This window comes from Mastigoproctus giganteus, chromosome 7 (genome assembly GCF_048544385.1).
Source record: "Mastigoproctus giganteus isolate SK-2022 chromosome 7, ASM4854438v1, whole genome shotgun sequence".
In the NCBI taxonomy this organism is placed as follows: domain Eukaryota; kingdom Metazoa; phylum Arthropoda; class Arachnida; order Uropygi; family Thelyphonidae; genus Mastigoproctus; species Mastigoproctus giganteus.
In genome coordinates this window covers 101,243,546-101,265,979 of record NC_143581.1, presented here as the reverse complement: position 1 = coordinate 101,265,979, position 22,434 = coordinate 101,243,546, and the positions used below count along the sequence as shown (strand labels likewise).

Genomic DNA, 22,434 nt, shown 5'->3' with positions numbered 1-22,434 from the left:
CCTGGAGATTGCCTCTGTGTTGACTGCTGCACAGGAGTGAGCTCTGGCATTGAGTTAGGCAGCTGAGAGCTTGATGGTCCCCTTATATTAATTTCTTCGAGGGCATCTACCCTACACCTCAAACTGTCATAGACACCTATCAGAATGCTGAGTTGCCTCCTAATTTCTTGGCAGTCTTGGTACCTAGCACACATAAAGACATCCTTTTTGGCTGGATCATGTCCTGTTCCAGAAATTCCGCAAACATTTCATATTTCGCACATTTTTTGAGACTGATGCGTTGGAGAATTGTCCCCTTCACTTCTCCCCGAACCACAGCACTCTTGTTAACCAGTGGTCGTTGCTCTGCCGCTCTAGTCTAGCTCATGATGTCCATTTAAATACAATTTAATTAACAATGAAATTTAATAAGTTTAATAAATTTTATTAATGTTGTTTTCTGTATTTATAAATGATATTGATGATGGTATATCAAGCTTAATGTCCAAGTTTGCAGACAATAAGAAGGTTAGCAGGGTAGTTAAGGACATTAATGACAGTACGCTGTTGCAACAGGATCTAGAAAAGTTGAGCAGGTGGGCTGAGAGGTGGCAAATGGTTTAACATTGACAAATGTAAAGTACTACATATGGGAAGCAGTAACCCCAGAGTAACATATCAACTCTGTGGTACTACACTGACAGTGATAGAGAACGAAAAGGACAAGGGGGTAATTGTGCAGGCAGATATGAAGTTTTCTGAGCAGTGCAGACGGTCTGCAAGAGTAGCTCATTGTGTCTTGTCAATGATATACAGGAATTTTTCTAGCAGGGATAAGGAAGTGATTATCCCCTAGTATAAAGCAATGGTCAGGTTTGCTTGACCATTGACTTATACAAGGGGATAATCACCTTCCCTTGTATAAGGGGAGGTGATTATCCCCTTCTGGAGGCCTCATTTTAAGAAGGATGTAGAGCTGTTGGAATGAGAACAGAGAAAGGCAACAAGATTAATGAATGGAACAAAGGGTTGCTCTTACAAAGAAAGGCTTAAGTTTTGCAAATTACAGTGTCTGGAGACTAGGCACCTGCGAGTTGATCTGATTGAGGTGTATAAAGCCTTGAATGGCTTTAGCATGCTCAATGCTGATGGGATTCTTCCTCTTGCTCAGAATAATCACCTGAGGGCATAAATTCAAATTGAGGAAAGACAGATGTGGGATAGATGTGCGGAAGTTTGCCTTTAGCCAGGGGTAGTTGGTTGGTGGAACAGACTTCCATCTTTTGTTGTGGAAGTTGATAGCCTAAATAAATTTAAGGCTAGCTGGACAGGTATTTGGAATGAACAGAGGGGTGAAATGGGAGCGTTTTTTTTTTTTTTTTTTTCCTTTTAGCTTATGCTGCATAAGCTTGCATCATATGCCTCTACTAACACTAATGCATCTGCTTTAGATGCATTTGTAGGTACTATATGATATTGCTCAGCAGATTTTGCTGCTGTTCCTTTATTTAAAATTAACTCATTAATTTTAATACATGTGTGTGTTTCTATAAAAATCTTTTTTTTTTTTTTTTTTTTTTTTTTTTCAGGCAACTCTCACATAGGCAATACGTGTGCTCCTCTAACACCTTCAGCCCGAATTTCAGCTCTTAATATTGTTGGTGATTTGCTCAGAAAAGTCGGAGTAAGTATTTCTTATAAAATACTAAATTTAAATAATGATTTTTTTCATCTAATGATAATACTGGCCAATATGATTTTTTGTTGCTCTAATATATCAGCTGTTTGCAATCAATTTTTATACCTATATTTTGAAAATAGTTCTTAAAATTTCACATCACATTACATTTTCTACTCATATAGGTTTTTGTGTTCACAATAATACATATATGAGGAGTTATTCAAGGAGGGGAATGCCAGAAGTTTATCAAACTAACAGGGAGCTAAGTGATTTTGTAATAACAGAGCAAAGTAGAGGAGATATTGTTGAAGTTAAACATAAGGAAGGAACTTGGGGTGGATGGTATCTGTCCAGTTATATTAAAGGAGGCAACAAAGGAAGTAAGCAAACCCTTAACCATAATTATGAAAGCTTCCTTGGACTCAGGGTAGGTCCCCATGGACTGGAATGTGTAAATGTATCCCGAATTCATAAAGGGGGATCAAAGGGTGACAAGGGTAATTTCAGACCTGTTAGTCTAACTTCTGTTCCAGGAAAATTAATGGAGTCACTGGTTAAGGAAGTGATACAGGATCATCTAGACAAGACTGCACAGTTATAGTTCAGACACAGCATGGGTTTGTTATGGGGAAGTCTTATCTGACAAATTTGATTCGATACAGTGATGTGGTGACAGAGGAATTGGATGCAAAGAATAATTTTGATATCATATACTTGGATTTTGGCACATGGAAGACTACTGTACAGATTGGAGCAGTATGGCTTTAAGGGCAAGTTGCTGCAATGGATAAAAGGATAGTTGAGTGGGAGAAGACAGAGAGTGGTTATCAATAGACACAGGTCTTCATGGATTAATGTTATTAGTGGAGTGCCTCAGGGTTCGGTATTGGGCCCATTGTTGTTTTCAGTATTTATCAATGATATTGATGAAGGTATATCAGGGTTAATGTCTGTTTGCAGACGATATGAAGGTTGGCTGAGTTGTTAATGACAGTAATGATAGTTTGCTACTGCAACAGGATCTGGAAAATTTCAGCAGATGGGCTGAGAGGTGGCAACTGCAGTTTAACATTGACAAATGTAAAGTACTGCATATGGGTAGCAGTAACCCCGGAGTAATGTATCAACTGGGTGGTACTACACTCAGGGTAGTGGAGAATGAAAAGGACCTGGGGGTAATTGTGCAGTCAGATATCAAGTTTTCTGAGCAGCACAAAAAGTCTGGAAGAGTAGTTCATTTGGTGTCTTGTCAATGATATACAGGAATTTTGCTAGCAGGGATAAGGGGGTGATTGTCCCCTTGTATAAGGCAATAGTCAGGCCACACCTTGAGTACTGTATACATGTCTGGAGGTCTCATTTTAGCAAAGATATAGAGCTGCTGGAATGAGTACAGAGAAGGACAATGACATTGGTGAGTTGAACAAATGGTTGGTGTTACCAAGAAAGGCTTAAGGTCCGCAAATTTCAGCTTCCGGAGACTAGGCACCTGCGAGGTGATCTAATTGAGGTGTATAAGGCCTTGAAAGGACTGAGCAAGCTCAGTGGTAATGGAATTCTTCCTCTTGCTTAGATTACTCATCTGAGGGGGTATAATTTCAAATTAAGGAAAGACAATTAATTGTAGAATAGATGTGGCGAAATTTGCCTTTAGCCAACAGGTGGTTGATAGTTGGAACAAACTGACATCTGTTGTAGTGAGGGTCAGCAACTTAAATAAGTTCAAAGCAGAACTAAACAAACATTTGGAGTGAATGGATGGGTGAAATGGGAATAGTTGTGGGTTTTTTTTTTTTTTTTTTTTTTTGGCTGATGCTATATAAGCTTGCTTTCTTGCATCATATGCTCTGCAAATGCTAATATCTTACTAATATTTAAAGAACTAGATAATGATGCTGATCTATTTAATTATGATCACATTACTTACAAATGTGTTGTATCACTTTCATGCACTCATAGATGGCAGAGGTTTAACATGTTCAACCTTGTTTGTCTACTTCCCATCTCTCTCTCTTTCTCTCTCTCTCTCTCTCTCTCTCTGTAACAGAAAGATAGTATGAGTATGTGTTCAGTTTATCTGCATATCTATTGCATATTGTTTGCTTCATTTGTGTTTTGCTTAGTATTGTGATTTTTAAATGTTTAAGCAAAAGCAAAAGATGTCTGAATTACCCTGATATATCCTACTATGTGTGTAAATTTTTTTCAGAAAAACTCTGAGGAAGAAATTCTAATTACTTCAACATGCATCCTCTTTGTATTTTGGTTGCAAAGTTAGTGAACAGGACAAAACTTGGGCTCCATGTACATGCTGTATTACTTATTTCAGAAACTGAGGATATGGCTAACTGGGAAAATTAAAAGTATGCCTTTTTCTGTTCCAGTGATATGGTGAGGACTGTGCAACCACATTGATGATTGCTATTTCTGCATGACAGAAATATCAGGGATCTATTAAAAGCAGCAAATATCAGATCTATTAATCATCAAATATCCAAACATATCATATGCAATATGGCCTATTCTACAAAATGAAGATCTGCAGATACCAGATCTCCCAAAATCATAGGATGAAGGAAGCAGCAATAAATATTGCAAGGATTCTTGTGTTGCAGACTTTGCTGGCCCATCCACATCATCTGATTTGAAATGCTCAAAAAGTTATAATACAGCTTACTTAATTTAGCAAGAAGAGTTGATTGAGTGTGATGTTTAAACTTATTTAAAGAATAAGCAGGAACAAAAAAATTACTCAAAGCAGGAACAAAAAAATTACAGTATATTGAAAACATCAAAATTTTTTCAAAATATTTCATTATGGAAAATGGTGTTATGTTTCTGGAAAGATATTAGTGGTCTGACAGAACTGGTCATTGAACAAAATATAATGAGTGGCATATATTTATTCACTCAAAATTAAGTTTAAAAATACTTTTGCTGCACAATGATAGTGCATTCCCATTAGTCCTATTCATGCTGTTCCCTTGAAGGAAACATGAAAGTACTGTATGTTCAAATTCCTGAGTCCAGTAAAGTACCATGACTTTGCTTGGAATGTCTGTGGTGATCTTAAGATAATTGGATTATTCTCTGGGTCTACAGTGAGGTTTCACAATATACTGGTGTTTTCTACATTTCTGGGATAGGCATGCAACAGAAACTGTGCAGCAGTGGGAAAAGAAGAAGGAATCTTTACCGGGGAGAAGTAATATAAATTATGTTCTGAAACTTCCACCTTTGCGTATAAAGCTGATTAATGAAGAATTTTAGTACATGGTAAACCTGATATAACACGGGCATTGGGTTTCAAAATTTTGGTTTCACGTTATAAGCGAGTCCTCATTTTATTGGTGATTAGAAACCACCAACCTGAAGGACTTGACTACAAATAATGATCATTACATGTGAATGAGTGAAAGTAGATGTTAAATTTTAAAATAGGTAAATGTTTTCTATCCATGTATCAGAAAGCATTGCCTTAGCACCACCAATAGCCGCTGCATGCATACTAGCCACAATCGACAAATTCTTTTATAGAATCAAATATTTTAACCTTAAACAATTGCTTGTAACCATGTTCCCCATCTTGTGTGAAAAGGATCAGGTGGGAGAGGAAGAGTAGTTAACATATTTCTGTACGTTGTTGATCTCAAATGCACTTTTGACAAAATCTTTTTTATACTAGAAACAGTTTGCTAATTTCACCAAATTTCTCCCAAATTGCCTCTGCCAACCTGTAAGCCATGAGTCAGATTTCAAAGAAGCAGCTTTTACCATATATGAAGCAGTGTCACTAACAAAAATGCCAACTGTTTCACTATGGATTGTTTCTGGCCATAATAATAGCAAAGAATCATTACAAAATCTTGTCACCTTTTTAGGTGCCTTACAAGCAAGTAAATATGGACATGATGGTTCTGCTTATTTTCCACTTATGTGTAAAATAGTGGCCAAAAACATCTGTCGTTTCATCAGTGGATCCAAATGTAGTTTTCTCCACTATCTTGACGAATTTTGCAAATAATGTTGTCATAATTAACATTTAGGTAATTCTTTCTCAAAGTATATTCGTCTGGAATCTTGACAAATTTATCAAATAATGTTGTCATAATTAGCATTAAGGTAATTCTTTCTCAAAGTATATTCATCTGGAATATTTTTTCAAAAATTGTTTGAAGACTTGATTGTTTAATTTATTGAAAGGGTTATCGGGAAGAGACCAACCCATGTTGGTCGATGTCAAATATTTTTCTTTCTTGCATGGCACATTCTTTTCACATACAACACAGAACACCTTAATACAATCCATAGTAAAATATTTTCTGTGATTGGCAACCCACAGTTCCATAGGAAATTTTCTTAACAGATTTAATTTTTTGCATTTGTTTTAATGAAAACTTTTCATTTGATGTAGTTGATAGCATGAGAATGAATAAAATAACAAGCTGTTTCCTATGCTGATTTGAGAAATTTTCCCACACTAATTGAAATATTATCACACACTAATTTAATTGCAATGCAGCGACTTGTTACATCCGAGATCAACATGTTAAAAAAATTATCAAGTTAAGGAATATGAGTGTTATATGCATCTGCATATGAACATATGAAATTGCATATAATCCGAAGTCTGGTAATCATATACACTTTTTTTTTTATTTTTAATATGAAATATGTGAAGAAATCTGGCTTCACATATTTCATATTTGTTTTTAAATCTATTTGTAATTTTGACATAATGTTTTCCTATGCTGATAGTTGCATCGTGGTTAATATTTTTGGAGTCGGGTTGGGGTCTCAACAGTGATTCCGGAATATTAAATCTCTGTCGGTATGGAACACAAAATGAATTTTATCAATTTTATCTTTGTATTTTAATTGTTTTATGTGATGGACTAGGAGAGTTGGTAAAGAAGCCTTACTATAAAGAGACCAAGGTAATCATATACACTTTACCTGTATTATTTAACACTTGTATAATACGGTGGACTCCCGCTAATCCGAACAACCGCCTAATCCGAACACGTTTCGGTCGGCGGAGAGGAAATTTTTTAGTTCGCAAAATATACGTTTTTTGTATTTTCCAGTTAAATTTAAATGGCATTAATAGAACATTTAGAATTCCACAAAACAGTTGTATTTTATTGTAGTACTGTACTAATACAAAATTAATAAATTAGTGTTTGACATGGCCTATTAAAATTACAGATCTATACTTACACACCAAAACAGGAACAAAAGTCATTTTTCAGAAGTAACAAACTCTGTTAGTTTCTTTTGACATAACGATGAAAATCGGCTAGATGATGCTATGTTTCGCCACCGCTTCATAAACATGTAGTCTGCCGGTGTAGCGCTGGGATGTTGTTCTAAGTAGCGTAAAGCAAGGTCAAGGGCCGCTGTCGCGTCTGTGTGCGACACAAGTTGTTCCGCAGAAACACCGGGCTCGTCATCATTCTGCTTGGAGTCTTCTTGGGTGACAGCTGCCACGATGTCCTCATCCGACAGGTTTTCATGACCTATTCCATCCGCTGCAATCCACTCGTTAACGTCAGATTCTATTGCTTCCTCGCACCCGGGAATTTCCTGTACGAGCTGAATTAATTGTTCTATGTCATTGTTTTCATCAGAGCTATCGACAAAGCTGAGAGAGGGCCATAATTTCTTCCATGATCTTTGTATGGACTGCTCGGTTACACCCTCCCACAACTCGCAACCCAATATACAACATCTTTTAAGTTCACTTGTTTCATTTTCTCATGTAAAGAAAGTGAATTGGTGTTATCTTCTATCAAGGACCTAAGATATTTCTTTCTGTATGCAAGCTTGATAGACTGTAACACCCCCTAGTCCATGGGCTGTAATAACGGTGTTACATTATGCGGTAAAAAAGCTGCCTTTATATCCCCTGATGTCAACTCAGAAACGTCTGGGTGGGACGGCGCATTGTCTATGAGGAGAATGGCACGAGGTGGCAAATCATTTTCATTGCTGAAACGTTTCACTGCTGGGACAAATTGATTATGAAACCACTCAATGAAAAGCTGTCTGTTCATCCAAGCTTTTTTTTGACTTTTATAATGAACTGGAAGATTGTTAATGTTCATATTTTTAAAAGCTCTCGGCTTTGCTGATTTACCGATCATCATCAAAGGTAGCTTGTGATTTCCTGAAGCATTACTACAAGCTATCAACGTCACTCGCTCCTTATTCATTTTAAAACCTGGGGCACGCATTTCTTGTTGAGATGCTAGACTTTTTGTGGGCAAAGCCTTAAAATTTAAACTTGTCTCATCAGCGTTATATATCTGCTGAGGTGAATAATGTGATACCAAATCAGTGAACTCACCCAAATATTTCTCTGCTGCAGCATGATCAGCTGATAATTGCTCCCCGGTGATCGTTAGCTGGCGAATCCCATGGCGCTTCTTCCAGCGATCAAACCAACCGGTACTCGCACTAAATGATTCATCACCTTTCATTAGTTTGTTGAGATGAATGGCCTTTTCTCTAACAAGAGGTTCACTTAGGGGTGCTCCCCTTCCTCTTTCCTGAGTGAACCACGTGAATAATGCTTCATCAAGCTTGTCAAATGTTGAGGGCCTTACTGTTTGTCGATTTTCAACTGATTTTTTGAAGTAGAGGTACAAAACTGCTCGATCTTTGCGCGGTTTTTTTTCCAGTCAGTTACTGTGGCCTTGCCCGCTCCAAACTCTATTGCTAATTTCGTTGCACTTTCCCACTTGTCCAGCCTTTTCAAAACTTCCAGCTTATCTTTCAACGTACACGTTGTGTGTTTCCGTTTCGTGGCCATTGTGGCAGCAGACTGAACTAAACTAAACTATAAAATGTAATGTAGAGCGAAGATATAAACATTCATGTTTAATGCACAATGTTGCATGCAATTAGTCATAGCGTGGAGGGGGGTTGCTTCCGGTGTGTTACGCTCGCGTACAAACGCTAGTAGGCTTACTATACATTCATTCCTTAATAAACCAGACCTGTTTTACTGCTTGCTTCTGCATTATTGCAGTTATTCGGCTAATCCGAACAGGACTCGGTCCCAATTAGTTCGGACTAACCGGAGTTTAGTGTACCTGTATTATTTAACACTTTTTTTTTTTGGGTGCTAGAAATAAAGATTTCACTCAATATTTTTTTTTTTTTTTTTTTTTTCTAAGAACAAAAATTCACACACAACCAAGCCCCACACATGTAAAATTCAAAAAAAAAAAAAAAGCACTCTTTTTTTTATCTTATATCTTATATCTTATTTTTTATTTTTATCTTTTATCTTATAAATTTTTTTATTTATTTATTTATCAATTTATTTTTTATCTTATCAATTGTTTTTTGATAAAAAAACAATTGATAAGCACTTAAAGATTAAGATCATAGAAATAACAAGACATACATTTTGACAAGAAATAACTGTCTGGTATGAATACTTGATGGAGTCTGCATAGTGCCTGATTACGTTGTGGTTTTTTTAATAAATGAATCTAGAGGCAACTGCTTTATTTTGTCCCATTTCTTCTTTTTTGCAATTTTAATAATTGGTTTAAAATGAACGATATGAATTCCACTTACATTCTCTGATTCTAGCCATGGAAGTGCAGTTTCCATGGTTGCTAAAGCCTCTGTTACTTTAGGGGACAGAGGAAGAGATATCACAAGATGTGGCTTCAGTTTGGGCCTGTAGACTTAATATTTGCTGCAATCTTATGGTCACTTATGCTTTTATAAGTAGGACAATCATCATCAATATGGATCCAGTCATAAATGTAGTGACTGCCAGGCTGTGTAACAAGTTCCTGATAAACTGTATTTGCCTTGTCGACGTCCTCTTGAGTAAACTTAAACTCTTCCTCTGAATCAGGTGCAATTTGAAATGCTTCATGCAAACCTTGCTCCCAACACTTCTCTCCATGCCTTCCCTACCCAGTCAAAAACACTAAACAGTGTGAACTTCTTCGGGCATTCTGTTATGGATACTTCATCAATTATTCGTTTGATTAAATTTTTCCTCTAATGCATCTAAAGATCAGTATAATGCCTTGATCCAAAGGTTTTATCTTTGAGGTTGAAATCTATGGCAAATAGCTTACCTTTATATTAGAGTCACAGCTTATGAGGTTTTCTGGAGGAGGGTGGGCAAGAGAGTTATCCAGCAGCAAAAGTGCTTTAGGTTCCGTATTTTTCTTTTTTAAATGTGAGCATGCACACAGATGGTACAACAAGTTTATGAAACCATTCCTCGAATCTCTGCTGTCATCCAGGCATTCTTACTGTGGCCATGTTGCCAGCAAGGTGGTGCAAGTGCAGCACCTTTGGATTTCCAAGTAATACACAATTTTTAATATTTTCATTAATTTATTGAAACATAAGATATTGCACGTATTCGAAAATTTGGTGAAAAAAAAATTTATCCCACTTGTACCTTGAAAAATATCCTGCCAGCGATATGAAAATGCTAATGTTTGCATGTTTTTTTTTTTTTTTATGGAAACACAGTACCATCAATTTTCCTACGTACAGTAGTTTGACTGTGTGTGCCTGTTTTATTGATACAAAACAGCAGTGTCACCCTGAGCCTTTTGTTCATCGGATTTACAAGCTATTGTCTTAAAGAGAAGCATGGGGATTACTTATAGGAATAACAAAAGCCTTTTTTGTTGCAATTGTAAATTTGTTCTGGAACAGAGCCTTCTTCTCATATGATAACTTTTAATTGAGATGGATAGTCATCAGCAGCAGCATTGGAGTTTGCAGATTGAATTTATTTACAGTGCTCCTAACATTGGTGTTCATGCAAGTATACATACACCTGTCCCTATTCCTTGTTACCCATAACACTGCCTGTGTATTTACCTGTTTCATGATGACTCACAGAAGACTTTGAAATCCCCAGTACATTGCTTTCCAGGCTTCTGCACTTTCCAATAGAAAGAGTGCAGGAATCACTTTTCCCTCTGCTGCAGCTCTTGTTAATCTATAAGTCCATGTATCATGTCCTGTTCCAGAAATTTCTGCAAATATTTCACAAGTTGCACATTTCGTGATTTGTATCACTCCCTTCATTTCCCCTGAGCCAAGGAACTCCTTCTACTTTGTGCCCCATTGCTTTGCTGCTCTAGTCTGGGCCATGATTTCCCTTTAAATACTATTTAAATGATTAATAATGAAAATTAATAAAATTAATCATTCTAATTAACTGACAGTACTACAGCTAATAGTTCTAAATGCAGTGATATCTCTAACTTTAACTTTTCTTGGCATAAACACATCACAATGCTTCTTTTGCATTGAAAAAGAATAGTTTTTCCAATGTAGCTGCTGACTGTACAAAACTCAAATCTGCCCTGCCATACAACATTGTTTCCACATCTGGTGTGAAATCATCTAATACCTCTGTTAAGCTCCTAGACCAGTGGTTTTCAACCAGGGTGCCACGTAATTTGGGTTTAAGTTACTTAAACTTATTTATTATTATTTTTTTTTTAATTTATATTTTTATTTTTACTTTATATACTATGAAAATCCCAAACACGAAGGTATCAAAACCTATAGTACTTAGTACAGTGCATGGGTTGAAGGAGAAGTATGGGGGGAGAGGGGGAGGCCGGAAACTTTGCTCTAGAGACTAAACATGGGTTTCACCACTTCAAGCCTCCAATAAGCAAAGTGGTGGTATTTCACCGGTTGATGAAAGTCATCTACCACCTATAGTACCTCTATATAAAGAATAAAATTATTATTTATTGTATATATATAATTTGTATTATGAAATGTAATTTTTTATAACTATATTATTGTAATAACTATCATATAATATATTTTTTTCAATATTAGATATATACGAGTACACACACACACACACACACACACACACACACAAGAATCAGATCTAACAGGCAGAAAATTGAGTACGTGTGCCACAAAATAAAATAAATTACTTAGGGGTGCCGTTATTAAAAACAGGTTGAAAACCACTGTACTAGACTATCTATGGAAAGTATTAAAGTGCTATAGATTCTAATATATTAAATGTTTATGTCACCATTAAAATAATTTTAAAAAATGAGTAGCACCTCAGTAATTAATCAATCATAAAAGTTTCACAAATGTGCAATTCTGTATTTCACTCTTCCTGTTGATTTTTATTATTATTATTGTTGCTCTTATACTATGTGTATTTTAGTGCAATTGCATCATTTATACGCAGCTAATTATAGATTAGCAAATTTGCAATAGCGGCATCGTTTAAGTTACGTCTCATATTGTGACCTTCACGACGAGTTGCCATGACATTGCACTACTTTGAATAAGTAACGCTTCACCCGAAGGAGAAGACAACAGTCTTCTCCTTCTTGCTAGCTTCTGATGTGTTATCCTGGCTACCTGGTCGTGTCTATGAGTGTACTCAGTCTGGGTGATCACCTTACACCCCGCGGTGATGAGTTGAGGCCAGGTAGCATCGTAGACCTGTGTCATCTGACATTCCGAGCTTCTTTCCGATGTATTTTCTATAGTTTCTGGTGTTGATTACCTGGTCTTGGATGGCCAGCATGAATCCTTCAGCCTCGGGGAAGACCGTCCCGCTTGTGAGCCATGCATTGGAAGCAGTGTTATCAATGTGATCTTCGTGGAGGTCATTGTAGTGTCTGCCATGGAGTGTCTTCTTTGCCCATCTTTCTAACTTTGTTTCTTGTACCCTCTGGGCCAGAGGGGTTTGTCAAGATAATGTGGCATTATTTGCCGATTGAGGTGGTCTGTTTCTCTCCACAGGATTTTATTTGTCTTCTGCTTAGGTATCACATGGGTTCTTGTGGGATCCATTCCTTCGAATTCCGTTAGGGCCTTCTTCCACTCATCTTCTATTCTGTATATCTTGACCTCGTCTCTTTCCACTTCAGCTACTCAAATACGGAGGATGCAGAGAGGTCAGGGAAGGACCACTGCATATCCCCGGAGCAATATGGCCTTAGTTGCTAATGCTCCTAAAAACCAAATAACAAACAAACTTCAGCTACTCTGGGTTGTATTTCTTCTTGCTGTTCCCTCTCTTGTTCCATAATATGCTGTTCCTCCTCTGGTTCCATATTGACCATGTTCTTTGTGCTTTGTAGTTGATCACTGACATCCTGCTTGATTTTTTCCAAGATGGAAGGAGCTATTAGGTTCTTCGTGATGATGTTCCTTCTTTGCTCTGCTAATTGCTGTTCTGTGACCTGAATATCCGGGTATCGTTCCAACCATTTGGTATGTAATCGCGACCTATACATTGTCATATTGGTCTCTAGCCTGGTTATTTCGTAGTATGCTCGCTTAATGTACGTATTCATTTCAATGCTCCACTTCATGCGTTGGCGTTTTCTTCCTTTCTGGGTGGTCAGGAAGGAAGAAAGGAAGCACTTCCAGTTGGTGGGGATGGATGGTCTTGCCCTTCTCTTGTAGCCTTACGGGGGATAGCGCCACATGCTCCACTGTCTTGCTCGGGAGGCTGTCTCCAACTTTTCGAGCCGACCCCCTCTGTCTAAGGCCTGAACGCGAGTGACTTTATCCTGCGCCACACTCGATGCAGTATGAATATTTCTCTGCGACATCATCCATCTATGGAGGTGGACTTGTTTAGCTTCGGCTTTTGTTCAATGGTTTATTTATTTTTTTAGATGGCGCCACTCTCTATCTCAGCCATCTCTCCGACCTTGGGGAAGGCAAGTTCAATGGGGTAACTTTCTTGGTTTTTTTTTTTTTTTTATCATTATTTAATATTATTATTATATTGGTCTTCCAACGTAATAGAGCCGCATTCGCTTCCACCTAGGCAGGATTCGAACCTGGGTCCATAAGGCTGGTAGTCCAGTGTCTTAACCACTGGGCCATCACGCCCCCTTATTATTATTATGTTATTTTTCCCTGATTGGGGAATTCCACTTTGTGACGGGTACGGCTACCAAGTACACAGGGTGGTTGTAATGTCTTGTGTTACTGTTGGTCGATGAAATCTCTGACTATCCTATAGGTGTTTGGGATTGCGACTTTCTGGAGTTCCTTGTAGGTGTTCTCTTGGAGACCTATGCTGCTAGGCTGCTATATAGAGTCTTTGGCACCATACTAGTGGTTGACACGATGATCAGGATGGTCGATACTTCTTGCATATGTCACATCTCCTTAATGTCTCAGGTTCGTGTACTTCCTAATTTTTTCCTCTTGGATTTTCTGGACATTGCTAGTGTTGGGCACTGCTATGTCAATCAGATAGGTAGGTAGCTTTTTCCATCTTGTCCACAAAGGTTATGTCTGGTCCATTGTGCGGGATGGGTCTATCCAATATTATGGCAGGTCCCAGTACAGCTTTTGGGTTCGGATCTGTAGTAATGCCTGGAGTTCATACTTGTAGTACGGCACACTTACTTTGGTCAACTGGTATTTCCTCGCTAACTTCTGATGTATTATCCTGTCTACCTGGTCATATCCATGAGTGTACTCAGTCTGGGTAGATCACCTTGCATCCTGCCGTGATGTGTTGGATCATTTCTGAGGCCAGGTGGCATCGTCGACATGTGTCATTGAACACTCTGGGCTCTTTGGTGATGTATTTTCTATAGTTCCTGGTTTTGATTACCTGATCTTGGATGGTGAGTATGAATCCTTCAGTCTTGGGGAAGTGTGTCCCGCTCGTGAGCCATGCATTGGAAGCAGTTTTATCTATGTGATCTTGATGGAGATCATTGTAGTGTCTGCCATGGAGTGTTTTCTCTGCCAATCTTTTTAGCTTTGTTTGTACCTCCTGGTTGGGGGAGGGGACTCCTCGCTTAGGTTGAGTGGGATATACCACTGGTCTATCTTCCTTATGGCCTGGTGGAGTGCTGCTGTGTGTTTTTGGAAGTAATCCTTTAGGTTAACAATGAGGCCCTTCCTCCTTCTTCCCGGGCAATTGTCAGTCTCTCCATGGCAGATTTCGGGTGGTGTTGGCGGCTCTTGGTCATCATTGTCCTTGTCTTTCTCATGATATCCTCCAGCTTGGTGTTAGTCCAAACTATCACCCCAAAGGAGTATATTAGCACTGCGACTGCATAGGTGTTTATGGCTTTAACTGTGTTTCCTCCATTCAACTTTACTTTCGGCAGGCTTCTGAGTCTCTGATGGTACTGACGGTCAGGCAGGCCTTAATTTCCTTGTGCTGTAACTGCTGAACCTGCATCATCCCCAAGTATTTGTAGGCCTCTCCCTCTGCTGTGGCTTCGATCTCTTTACCAGTCTGCATCTGGTAGTTTCAGTTGACTAATTTTCCGTAGTGCTATCCATGGGTCTTGCCTTTGTCTTGACCCAATTCCATCCTAATATCATTGCTGGTTGGGGGAGGGGACTCCCCCAACTTTGGTGATCAGGAGTAGTTGCTGGAGGTGCTTCTCGGTTACCGCGTAGAGCTTGATGTCATCCATGTACATCAGGTGGGTGAGGGTGTACAGGTTCTTCCTTCCTTCTTTGAGGTTATATCGGTACTTGCTACTGTTGAGCTTGTTAGATAGCGGGTTAAGTTTAACCCCAGGGGCTCACATCTGGTGAGTATGGGCTTGGCACACCCAGGGTCCTGAGCTGGATATCATCATTCTTCTCTTTCTTCAGATGGTCTGTGATTCCCTTCTACTTTTGTCTCTCTCTCTCTCTCTCTCTCTCTCTCTCTCTCTCTCTCTCTCTCTCTCTCTCTCTCTCTCAGGGTAACTTGGGAATTTTTTTTTTTGGCTGGTGCAGCATAAGCCTCAGGCTTCCTTGCACCATATAGCTAATAATAATAATAATAATAATAATAATAAGTGCTAGACAGAAGCACAATCGGCTCAGGGCGTCTTCCTGAAAGATTCCTCTTCTGATGGGGATTGGCCTGGTTCTGATGTTTTCAACCTTAATGGTGGTACTCCATTTCGTCATCGTTTCTCCTGGGAACTTTATCACTATCGGATTGACTTTGTATATGTTCAACACATCTGTTAGCCAGCTGTGAGGCGTGGATTCAAAAGCCTTGTGGTAATCTATATAGGCTGTGTACATGTTGCAGCGCTTCTTGTAGGCTTACTTTGGATTTTTTTTTTTTTTTTTTTTTTTTTTTTTTTTAGGCTTTCTTGCACCATGCGGCCGTTACTAATACTAATACTCCATAACCGCGACATCTTTTGGTTAATTGCTCCTTGCATCCTTTGCTCAGCTGCTTACATCCTTTCTGCTGTTCGGCCATTATGTTCTGCTCTCCAAGTGGTCTGATATCTTCCTGGTTATGCAGCTGGTCAGGATCTTGTACATTGTTGGGAGGCAGATGATTGACCTATATTTTGCCGGGTTTTGTATCTTTGTCTTTAGGCTTCAGATATGTAATTCCTTCAGTGAGTAACTTTGGGATTGCCTCTGGGTGCCTTATCATTCGGGTGAACTGCTCTGCCAGGTGCTTGTTTGTGCAAGTGAGCTTCTTGTACCAGTAGTTGTAAATGTTATCTATTCCTGGAGTTCGCCAGTTGTGAGAGTTCTTGATCGTCTGTTTTACTTCTTCCCGAATCTGTCACCCTCTCATTTCATGTATGTCCTTTGTTTTCTTGCGTTCTAGTTCTATTCAGGTGGATCGGCTATTATGTCTTATTTCCCTGCTCCATATGTTTCCCCAGAACTCCTCAGTCGTCTTCTTCTTGGGTGGTCCATTCCCTTCTTTCCCAACTTCTGTGAGATTCCTGTAGAATCCTCTTTGGTCCTCATTGAAGGTTCGGTTGTTTATTTTCCTCTGGGAGCTCTCTTTGTCCAAGTACTCTCCTATTATCTGATTTTTTGTCTCATGTTTGCTATGGATGCTGTCTCACTTGATTTTTCCAATTAATTTCTTACTCCTGTATAAGCAACTGGGTCAATTGGCCTATCCTGACTCTTAATTCTTCTATTTTCTGCTGAAGTTTTCTTCCCAAGCTGGTGGTTCCTTCTGTTTTTGGTTCTTCTGCTGCTGGTCTCTCACTTCTCTTCCATTAATCCTCGTAGCTTCTACTACAACACAATACACGGCAGTGTGGCCTTCAGTGTTGCACCATTGCTGTCAAGGTAATGCGGTATTATGTGCGGATTCAGATGGTCTGTGACTCTCCACAAAGTTCTATTCCGCCTCTGCTTCGGTATCACATGAGTTTTTGTGGGGTTCCATTCCTTTGAATTCTGTTAGGGCCTTCTTCCACTTGTCCTCTATTCTGGATATCATGACCTTGTCTCTTTCTACTTCAGCTGCTATGAGTTGTATTTCTTCTTGCTCTTCCTCCTCTGATTCGGTGGTGGTATGTTCTTTATCCATTGTAGTTGATCACTCATGTCCTGCTTGATTTTTTCGAATATTGCAGTGGCTATTAGGTTCTTCGTGGCGATGGTCCTTCTCTGGTCCGCTGTTCTGAATATCTGGGAAACATTCCAGCCACTTTGTATGCAGTCTCTCCCTGTAAGTTGTCATATCAGTCTCCAGCTTCGTTATTTCGTAGTATGCTTGCATGATGTACGTATTCATTTCAATACTCCACTTCATGTGTTGGCGTTTTCTCCCTTCCTGGGTGGTCACTACAGCAGTTGCGCAGGAAGCACTTCCATTTTGTGGGGCTGGATGGTCTAGCCCAGGCCTGGGCAAACTTTTTGGCTGAAGGGTCACATTAGGAATTCGAAAAGAAAGTGGGCCGCACGTAAAATACTATTTTTAGATATATATTATTTGTTATCATGAAGAAGAAATATAATATGAAAAAAAAAATTATCTAACAACCAAGAATTTAATGAGATGAATGGAACTGTTTTATATCTTTTAACATTTTTTTAATTTCGGGTGTTAATTTTGTAGTTGAGATTCTTAAAACTGCTTGTAAATGTTCATCGGTGATGCTTGATCGTAAAGAATTTTTATTTTGATTCATGATGGAAAATGTTTCTTCACATATGTAGGTTGATCCAAAAATAACCAACATTTTTCGTGCAAAATCTTTTAAGTTTGTCGAGTTTGTCCAAATTAAGAGTATTGTAAAATTTACAGATTTCCTCACGACAGTGCAATTCCCTTAAATCGGTATCATACTGCAGATCTATAATCTGAAGTTGTGGTTCACTCGGTGCACTATCAATTTCTATTGAAAATGGGTTGCGCACTATTGCCAAACTTGTCTCAAATTTTCAGAAGTCGCCAAATCTTCGTGAAAAGTCGTCATTCAAAGCGTTGATAATTTCACAATATTTTTCAAATTTATTTTCTGGTATCTTCAACAACTTCATGGTTGGAAAGTGATCTATCTTGTTAATCAATAAATGTCGAATGAACAACTGGAGTTTTAATTGAAATCCATTCAAACTTTTTACCATGTCCGTAAGGCGTATAAATTTTTCCCTTGTAACACGGTTTTGAAAGTATTTAAGTGTGTCACGATGTCCAGGATAAATGCAAAATCACAAATTCAGTTATTATCAGTTAATTCGGGAAAGTCCATAATATTTTCCAGTTTTAAAAATAGAATGATGTCATCTATAAGATCCCATACTCGCCGAAGAACTTTTCCTAAGCTAAGCCATCGAATCTGGCTATGTGATAAGGAATAGCCGGGTGGGTAAAGCGCCTGCCTAGCAACCCAAAGGTCTCGGGTTCGAATCCCGTCTCGGGCTTGGATCAAAGTACTGCAAAAACCTTGGGAGGTGCATTATGGCCACAGAAGCCGATGCGCCAACAACTACCAAACAAACAAAAAAAAAGATAAGGAATATCTGTGTACTCGGATTCAATATCTTGAAGAAAATTAATGAATTGTCTATGTTTCAGGCCCCTCGATTGTATTAAATTTACTAGTTTAATAATACAAGATATGACATGTTCAACTTTTGACACATTTTTATATAATACTTGTCAATATATAATACAATGAATTGTAATTAAATTATAATCAGGATAATTTTCACAAATTTTATCCTGAATTTTCTTTAACGCTCCAACATTTTTACCTGTCAAACTTGGTGATCCGTCAGTTGTTACGCTTACCATTTTGTTCCATTGTGAATTATATCTTGTTAAGCATTTTTCAAATTTTTCAAATATATCAGCTCCCGTTGTTTGATCTTTAAGAGATTCCATTGAAAAAAGCTCTTCAATAATTTCAAAATTAGAGGTACATATCAGCTCCCGTTGTTTGATCTTTAAGAGATTCCATTGAAAAAAGCTCTTCAATAATTTCAAAATTAGAGGTACATCCACGTATGAAAATTAATAACTGTGCGGTATTCTTTTGGTCGTTACTTTCGTCGAGAGCTATTGAGTACCATGTTATGGATTCTAATACTGATAATAATGCTCATTCAAATTTGTATCGATACATTCAATTCTTCTTACTACGGTTCACCGAGATAAACTTATATTCTCAAATTTGTGAATGAAAAGAAAAAGGCTCGTTGCTTTTTGCAATTATATGAGAAATAACAAAACTTGCCTCTACAGTAGCTTCTTGTTCCTTAGCCGCGTAAACATATTTTGTTGTCTAGATAAATTTTAAATCAATCCATCAGCAGTTTTCTTTCTCGCTTCCAGAGTTAAACTGGCACCATATTCGGAATTTTTAGTAGTGAAATGTATTTTAATATTGTACTCTTTCAACACTGAGACACTCATCCCAGCAGATGAGACAAATAGTCTCGTTATTTATGTTAGCAAAAAAATATTTTGTGTTCCACTCTTCATTGAAGACACGATGCTCTTGTTGAATTTTTCGTTTTTTATTCATTTTTAAAAGGGCGTAAATATTATTTTTATTGCTACTGGCACCAAGATGATAACCGAAGATAACGCAAAAAAACTAACTGCGGTATGACTGTCAGAGAAAACAGATTGGAACTGCGGCCGGTCAGCAGTACTGTCCTGTTACTCCGCCACTCCATTGTCGTCATCACCGGTCGTCTGTTACCGTAGTTTCACACGGTTAGTTTATAATCGCAAATTATACCGTTATAAAAGCGCCCGTTGGCTCACTCCGGTTCGCGCACAATTTCAAAAATTCTATCTCAATTTGAGCAATCAGAGATGATAAAACAATTTACAAGTCGACAAATTCTATAATGTATTACATATACAAATTTATTTTTCAAAAAGGCGTCGCAAAAGGCATAAAATAAGTAAACTTTTTTCGAAAATACAATTAAAGCTCGCGGGCCACACAAAAATGTGCGGCCGCCCGCAGGCCATAGTTTGCCCGGGCCTGGTCTAGCCCTTCTCTTGTGGTAGCCATCCATGGGACAGCACTACTCGTCCACTGTCTTCCTCAGGAGACCGTCTATGATTTTTTCAAACTGTCCCCTCTGCCCAGTGGCGTAGGAATGCCTTGGCATTGGGGTAGGTGCTAAGGGCACCACTGACAGACTACATCAGTACAGTGTCAAGCTATTTCGACACCCGAGGCTAGCTGACGAAATGATGCCCCTCAATGATGTCGAATCAAGATGACAGCACAGGGAGGGTGAAATTTAATGTTCACACAGGGATTCAAGCCTGCATGCATCCTTACATCTGTGCATATACTGCATAGTATCATAGATCTATTTGCTGGCCAGAATTTAACTTTGAAGGGACCAATCAGGTGATCGCTTCACCAGCGCATGCTCAAATCCATAGTAGTTTGCAATTCACACATTGTGTACAAACTGAATAAGTTATTAGTTAGTGTTTTTGTGTTTGCTATATAAACAGGTAATTGTGAATATTGTGATTTATAATCTAAATAAAACAGTAAAGGCCAAATTAATTTTAGACATGCCACCAAAGAAAAAAAGTGGAAAGACTGCATAAAGAGGAAATTAGAAAAAAACACATTCCGCTAGTTTACAAAACTGGCTTACAATAAGCCACTCTAAACACCTGAAAGTGTCGAAGAAAACAAACATGATTCGAATGAAGATGAAAAAAATGATTCCACTGAAATGGAAGGCCAAGAAAAAGCTCAAACAGTTGAATTTATTTTAAAAGAATTAGAAAGTGTGGACAATACCAACAACAGTTGCAAGAAGAAATGATGGCTGCAATATATTAACATGGAACATTTAAGTCTGAATTTTAATGATCCGACCACATGGAACTTTAATGCCCACAAAAACAGATCTTTTATGGTGCAACACGGTCCTGAACATATAGTCTTAATTACGTATCCTGTCACTTATGGCGGATGTTTCAATAATTCGTGGAAATACAAAAATGAAGGTATTGAAAAAAAGAGAAGAAATGGTTATTTTATTGCAAAAACAAAGATGCAGTATATTGTTTTCCGTGCCTCTTATTTGTATCTGGCACAAATAATGTTCCATTTTGCAGCTCAAATGGTTTTAAGGATTGGAAACATCTAAATCCAAACATTCTTTTTCATGAGAATTCATTACAACAGATAAACAATTTCACAAAATGGAAATTATTAGAAAAGGGTCTTCAAAAAGGTGGACTAATTGACAACGCTGCACAAGCAGCACTAAGAAGTGAAATTTCGAAATGGCGTCATATATTGAAAATAATATCGAAATGTATATTGTTCTGTGCTAAAAATAATTTGTCATTTTGTGGACATGCTAGTAATATTAATACTGGGAAAAAAAAAATTGTGGCGTATTTTTAAACTTGATAAAATTTGTCAGCCAATTTGACATTGGTATGAAAAATGCTCTGGAATCCCATATTAAACACCACACTAATTATTTATATCCAGAAATTCAGAATGAATTTATTAATTTGTTAGCAACAAAAGTACGAAGTGAAATAATTTAACAAAACTAAATGCAACAAGGCATATGTTAAAGCGTAAAAGTTTTATATTTATATAATATCGGCATGGATACACCATAGATAACTCTTAAGAAAAAACTACAATAGTAGTGTGGGAGGCATCATTTCCTCTGTATCTCACATTCTGCTTGATGATAGGCCAATAGCTTTGAAACGGTGCCGTTTCACTTTCACGAAACAACGGCTGACCGCTTGTTGGGATAAAAGAAAACCACTCTTCTAAATCTCTAACAGGGTGCTTACAACAGAAGGTTGACCAGAGCCTATTGTCCGAATATTTAATACACCTTGGTCTGCCCATTGGCTATGGATGCACAGAAAGTAGTTGACCAGCTCGACTGCTTGGTATGTGGGACAGGTAGTTGGATAGGTTTTACGGGTCCCACTGAGTTGCAGATGGTAATCTCTTTATATTTTAATAAATCTCTTTGTATTTGGGCGTAACAACAGCACTATTGCTTGCTTGAAGGCCATGGGTGCGAACGATGTTTACCCAGAAAATGAAGAAAATTTTCTTCATTCATAGAACGAAGAAAATTTTTGTTTTCGAAAACGAAGAAATAAAAAATATTCAGTAAAGAATACAATTCTATTTAGCGAATTCTAAAAAAATTATGTAAAAAGAAACATTTATCTCCAAATAAAAAACTTCGCTATAAAGAAGTTTGTTAAACAGAGGTCTGACTGTAGTTATTATTAATTATGATTTTACCAATTATCGAAATAAGGCACATAGCCACGAATTTGCCAAGGGCGCTGAAAACCTAGCTACGCCTCTGCCTAAGGCCTGAATGTGAGTGACTTTATCCTGCCATTACACTCGATGCAGTATGACTAATATTTCTCTGCGACATCATCCACCTATGGAGGTGGACCTGTTTAACTTCAGCTTATTTCCACTGGTAGTTCTCAGGAGTGATGCCAGATGGCGCCACATCTGCCTTAGCCGCCTCTCCGACCTTGG

The 22,434-nt window shown here is 38.0% G+C and overlaps 1 protein-coding gene across 1 annotated transcript in view; it reads left to right on the top strand.

Annotated features, from left to right (window-relative positions):
* Nucleotides 1-22,434, top strand: part of LOC150083111 (nuclear distribution protein nudE-like 1-A) — a 246,800-nt gene that overhangs the window by 207,181 nt on the left and 17,185 nt on the right. The window contains exon 8 of the mRNA XM_090378392.1: nucleotides 1,569-1,663. Within this exon, the coding sequence (XP_090234518.1) occupies nucleotides 1,569-1,663 (95 nt within the window). The remainder of the gene's footprint in view (nucleotides 1-1,568; nucleotides 1,664-22,434) is intronic.